This window comes from Colius striatus, unplaced genomic scaffold, assembly GCF_028858725.1.
Source record: "Colius striatus isolate bColStr4 unplaced genomic scaffold, bColStr4.1.hap1 scaffold_34, whole genome shotgun sequence".
NCBI lineage: Eukaryota > Metazoa > Chordata > Aves > Coliiformes > Coliidae > Colius > Colius striatus.
In genome coordinates, this window is record NW_026908518.1 from 570,248 (window position 1) to 576,247 (window position 6,000).

The 6,000-nt window shown below is 51.1% G+C and overlaps 1 protein-coding gene across 1 annotated transcript in view; it reads right to left on the reverse strand.

Moving 5' to 3' along the window:
* Positions 1-5,445, reverse strand: part of LOC133629202 (DNA-(apurinic or apyrimidinic site) endonuclease-like) — a gene marked incomplete at its 5' end in the record, with an annotated part of 136,242 nt that extends 130,797 nt beyond the window's left edge. Inside the window, one exon of the mRNA XM_062019862.1 lies at positions 5,347-5,445. Coding sequence (XP_061875846.1) covers positions 5,347-5,445 — 99 coding nt within the window. The remainder of the gene's footprint in view (positions 1-5,346) is intronic.
* Positions 5,446-6,000: the final 555 nt, after the last annotated feature.

The following is a 6,000-nucleotide window of genomic DNA, read 5'->3' on the forward strand; positions in this document are numbered from 1 at the left end:
AGCGGCCTTACTCATTAACTAAGGCTTTAATTAACCCCTGAAGCTACTAATTAAGCTCCTTCCCTAACTAACCAGACCCTTATTAATTAGCCAAGTGTTTCTATTAATTAATTACTCCCCAACCAATGTCATTAATGATGTTAATTAGCAACCCAAAGCAGCCCTAAGTCCACTTAACACCTAATGAACCATTTAGTTAGCACCAGGAGCAATTACTTAAGCTCCTACCCAATTAATTAGACCCTTATTAATTAGCTGAGCCTGTCTCTTAATTAATTAGACCCCCACCCCCATCATTAACGATGTTAATTAGCAACCCAAAGCAGCCCTAAATCCATTTAACACCTAATGAACCACTTAGGAGCAATTAATTAAGCTCCTAACTAATTAATTAGACCCTTATTGATTAGCTGAGCCTGCCTCTTTATTAATTAGACCCCCACCCCTATCATTAACGATGTTAATTAGCACCCTACAGTGCATTAATGAGGTTAATTACCCCCCCCAAAGTGGTTCTAAGGCCATCTCATCATACATTAACCCTGCAATTAACCCCAAACCAACTAATTAAGCTCCTCCCTAATTGCCCACCCCCCCCTTCATTAATTGCACTAATTAAGGCTGCTAATTAGCTCATTAGCCAGTCACTGTAGCCCATCCCCTGCACAAAGTACTTGAAGGCCTCCGTCAGCTTGGCTGGCTGCGGGGGGGGGGGGGGGGGCGGGGGCGTGGCGTGGCCATGTGACATCACAGAGGGGCGCGGCTTGGGCGTGGCCACCCCTTCTCTGTCAGGCCACGCCCACGCCGTAAACCACCCCCCCCACATTCCCTTCCCCTTTACCTGGGTGAGTTGGGGTTGGCCGCCCCCGTCTGCCATCTGGGGGGGGGCAAAGGGGGCACTGGGAGTTACTGGGAGGGACTGGGAAGGGGGGGTTGGGGGTGACTGGGAGGAGCTGGGAGGGGGTTTGGGGGTTACTGGAAAGGACTGGGAGGAGCTGGGAGGGGGTTTGGGGTTACTGGGAAGGACTGGGAGGAGCTGGGAGGGGGTTTGGGATATACTGGGACGGGCTGGGAGGGACTGGGAGAGGGTTCGGGCTCACTGGGAGGGACTGGGAGGAGGTGGGAGAGGTTTTGTGGGTCACTGGGAGGAGCTGGGAGACACTGGAGGGGGTTGGGGGTAACTGGGAGTCACTGGGACTCACTGAGAGATACTGGGAGGGGGTTTGGGGGTCCCTGGGAGTTACTGGGAGTCACTTGGAATGGATTTTGGGTAACTGGGAGTTACTGGGAGGGGGTTTGGGGGTTACTGGGAGTCACTGGGACAGGTTTGGGGTTCACTGGGAGGCACTGGGAATGCTTGGGGTCAGAGGTCAAAGGTCACCTTGAGGAAGGAAGTTTGGGTCGGGTCGAGCTTGACAATACACTCCACCTGGGGGGGAGGGGCAAAGGGGAGAGGGCGGGGCCTAACGGGGTAATGGAGGGGTCACAGCACGTGGCCATGACCCCACCCCCCAACCCCACCCAAAACTCACCACGACGTCCTCGTCGGGGGAGTTCTGACCAACCACCAAAAGCACGGGGCAGCTAGAGGGGTCAGGGGGTCACCACGGGGTCACGGGGTAAACGGGAGGTCACGGGGTCACGGTGGGGTCACAGGGAGGTCACAGGGTCAGGGGGATGTCGTGGGGTCACGTAAGGCCATGGGGCAAGGAGGGGTGAAAGGGGCAAAAGGAGGTCATGAGGGCTCACAGAGGGGTCATGGAGGGGTCACCGGGAGGTCACGGGGTCATGGCAGGGTCACAGGATCAAGGGGAGGTCGTGGGCCCGCCCCCAGCAGCTCCCTGAACGCCTCCCTCTCCTCCCGCGTGAACCCGGGGCTCCTCTTGTTCCCCGACGGGTTCCTCAGGTCCAAGGTCTGGTGGGCGACGTTGAGGTCGCCGCAGATGGCGACCGGTTTGGACCGGTCCAGCTGGGACACGAAGGAGCAGAAGCGCTCGTCCCAGGCCTGCCGGAAGCTCAGGCGGCCCAGGCCTCGCCCGGAGTTGGGCACGTAGACGCAGACGACGCGCAGGGCAGGGAACTCGGCCGTCAGCACGCGGCCCTCGGCATCCAGCTCGGGGTCACCTGGCAAGGGGACACACAGACGGGGATAAAAAGGGGCTTTAGGGGCCCAAAAAGGGGCTCTAGAGGCCCAAAAAGTCACTTTAGTCCTCAAGAATCAACTTTAATGGCCTAAAAAGGCACTTTAGTGGCTCAAAAAGTCACTTTAGAGGCCTAAAAAGGGACTTTAGAGGCCGAAAAAGTCACTTTAGAGGTCAAGAAGGGGATTTATTGGCTCAAAAAGGGGCTTGAGTGGCCCAAAAAGGGGCTTTAGTGGCCCAAAAAGTCACTTTAATGGCCTAAAAAGACATTTAGAGGCCTAAAAAGGGGCTTTAGAGGCCCAAAAAGTCACTTTAGAGGTCAAAAAGGGGCTTGAGAGGCCCGAAAAGTCACTTTAGTGGCCAAAAAGTCCCTTTAGAGGCCCAAAAAGTCACTTTAGAGGCCTAAAAAGTCACTTAGGAGGTCAAAAAGGGGCTTTAGAGGCCTAAAAAGTCACTTTAGAGGTCAAAAATTCACTTGAGTGGCACAAAAATGGACTTTAGAGGCACAAAAAGTCACTTTAGTGGCCAAAAAGGGGCTCTAGAGGCCTAAAAAGTCTCTTTTGTAGCCAAAAAGTCACTGTAGTGTCCCAAAAGTCACTTTAGAGGCCTAAAAAGACACTTTAGTAGCTAAAAAGAGGGTTTAGAGGTCTAAAGAGTCACTTTAATGGCTCAAAAAGTCTTTTTGTTGCCCAAAAAGGGGCTTTAGAGGCCTAAAAAGTCACTTTAGAGGTCAAAAAGGGGCTTTAGAGGCTCAAAAATGGACTTTAGAGGCCTAAAAAGTCACTTTAGAGGCCAAAAAGTCAATTTAGAGGCCCAAAAAGTCACTTTTTGGCCTAAAAAGTCATTTTACTGGTCTAAAGAGTCACTTTAGAGGCCTAAAAAGAGGCTTTAGAGGCTTAAAACGTCACTTTCGTGGCTTTAATGGCTCCTGAGGGCCCCAAATGGCCACTTAAGGCCTCAAAATGGCTCCTGAGAGCCCCAAATGGCCACTTAAGGCCTGAAAATGGCCACTGAAGGCCCCAAATGGCCACTTAAGGCCTCAAAATGGCCACTTAAGGCCTCAAAATGGCTACTTAAGGCCCCAAATGGCCACTTAAGGCCTCAAAATGCCTCCTGAGACCCCCAAATGGCCACTTAAGGCCCCAAATGGCCACTTAAGGCCTCAAAATGGCTCCTGAAGTCCCCAAATGGCCACCGAAGGCCTCAAAATGTCTCCCGCGAGCCTGTGGCAGCCACCCAGGGCCTGGAAACGGCCAGCAGCGCCCCAGCTTTGGCTACTCACCCATGCCATAGGTGACAGCCAGGGGTTTGGTCCTGCTGAGCAGCCCCATGCCGCTGTAGCTGGGCTGGTCGCTGGGGCTGTGCTGGTGAGGCTCGGGTGGCCCCGAGGCTCCGCAGCTCCTCTGGCACCGACTCGGCCCCACATTTGGTCTCCTGGAGGCAAAGGACGTCGGGGGCATCGGCCTGGACCCGCTGGGGGGGGGGGGGAAAGGGAAGTTTTGGGGCAGTTTGAGGCGGTTTCGGGGCCGTTTTGAGCCCGTTTCAGGCGCCATGTTGAGTCTCTTGGCAGGCGCCATTTCATGGGGGGGTTTTGAGGCATTTTTGGGTCGTTCTGAGGCACTTTTGGGTCATTTTCTGAGTCATTTCTTTGGATCTGTGTTTAAGAGGTTTTTTTGGGTCATTTTGGGTCTTTTTGAGTGATTTTGAGTCACTTTATGTGGTTTTTTAGGGCCTTTTTCATCCATTTCTGGCGCCATTTTGTGTCTCTGTGAGGAGTTTCTGAGGCATTTTTGGGTCGTTCTGAGGCACTTTTGGGTCATTTTTTGAGTAATTTCCTTGAATCTGTGTTTAAGAGATGTTTTTGGGTCATTTTGGGTCATTTTAAATGATTTTGAGTCACTTTTAAGTGTTTTTTTAAGCCCTTTTTGCATCCATTTCAGGCGCCATTTTGTGTCTCTTTGTGGGGGGTCATTCTGAGGCATTTTTGGGTCATTCTGAGGAACTTTTGGGTCATTTTTTGACACATTTCTTTGGACCTGTGTTTAAGAGGTTTTTTGGTGTCATTTTGGGTCATTTTGAGTGATTTTGAGTCACTTTTAAGTGGTTTTTTAAGGCCTTTTTGCATCCATTTCTGGCGCCATTTTCTGTTGGGTTTTTGAGGCATTTTTGGGTCGTTCTGAGGCACTTTTGGGTCATTTTTTGAGTAATTTCTTCGAATCTGTGTTTAAGAGGTTTTTCTGGGTCATTTTGGGTCATTTTGAGTGATTTTGAGTCACTTTTAAGTGTTTTTAAGGCTTTTTTCATCCATTTCAGGCACCATTTTTAAGCCTTTGTTGGAGCCATTTTGAGGCATTTTGGGGTTATTTTGGGCCATTTTTGGCTCATTTTAAGTTCCATTCTTTAACCAATTTTTTAATAATTTTCAGTTTCATTTTCAACTCCGTTTTGGGCTCATTTTGACCCATTTTAGCCTCATTTTGCCCAATTTTACCTCATTTCAGGCTGATTTTGGGCCCATTCTGAGCCTTTTTCACCCCATTTTTGGGTCAAAATCCCTCATTTTTGGCCCATTTTCATTCCCTTCCTTTGAACCAACTTCTCAACCACTTCAAGACCCATTTTCAGCTCCATTTTGGGCTCCTTTTGACCCATTTTGACCCATTTTGGCCTCATTTTGCCCAATTTTACCTCATTTCAGGCCCATTTCAGCCGCCATTTTGAGCCTTTTTCACCCCATTTTTGGGTCAAAATCCCTCATTTTTGGCCCATTTTCATTCCCTTCCTTTGAACCAACTTCTCAACCACTTCAAGACCCATTTTCAGCTCCATTTTGAGCTCATTTTGACCCATTTTGGCCTCATTTTGGCTCCATTTTCCCAATTTTACCTCATTTCAGCCGCCATTTTGAGCCTTTTTCACCCCATTTTTGGGTCAAAATCCCTCATTTTTGGCCCATTTTCATTCCCTTCCTTTGAACCAACTTCTCAACCACTTCAAGACCCATTTTTAGCTTCATTTTGGGCTCATTTTTACCCATTTTGGCCTCATTTTGGCTCTATTTTGCCCCGTTTTCCCTCATTTCAACCGCCATTTTGAACCTTTTTCACCCCATTTTTGGGTCAAAATCCCCCCTTTTTGGGTCCTTTCCAGCCCCATTTCTCTGGGGCGCCCCAGTCTGGCCCAGTTTCAGCCCAGTTTAACCCACCTCCAGGCCTCCTTTCTTCACCCAGGCCCTGAGACCGTCCACATTCCACGACGTCACCTTGAAGTTGAACCTTCGCCCGTCTTCCGTCGTGTCCCGGGGCGGGGGGGGGGGACGTACAGGTCACTGGGAGAAACTGGGAGGCCACTGGAACTTACTGGGAGGGACTGGGAAGGGGGTTGGGGTGGTTTGGGGGGGGTTGGGGTGGTTTGGGGTGGTTTTGGGGTGGTTTAAGGGGGATTTGGAGTGGTTTTGGGGCACTTGACGGTACTGGTTTGTACTGGGAGGGCACTGGGAGTTACTGGGAGGGACTGGGAAGGGGGGTTGGGGTGGGTTTGGGGTGGTTTGGGGAGGTTTGGGGTGGTTTTGGGGTGGTTTAAGGGGGATTTGGGGTGGTTTTGGGGCACTTGATGGTATGGTTTATACTGGGAGGGCACTGGGAGTTACTGGGAGGGACTGGGAAGAGGATTGGGGTGGTTTGGGGGGGTTGGGGTCACTGGGAGTTACTGGGAGCTACTGGGAGTTACTGGGAGGGGGATTGGGGTCACTGAGAGTCACTGGGAGGGGGTTTGTGGGTCACTGGGAGTTACTGGGAGCAACTGGGAGGGACTGGGAGTGGGTTTGTGGGTCACTGGGAGGGACTGGGAGGGGGTTTGT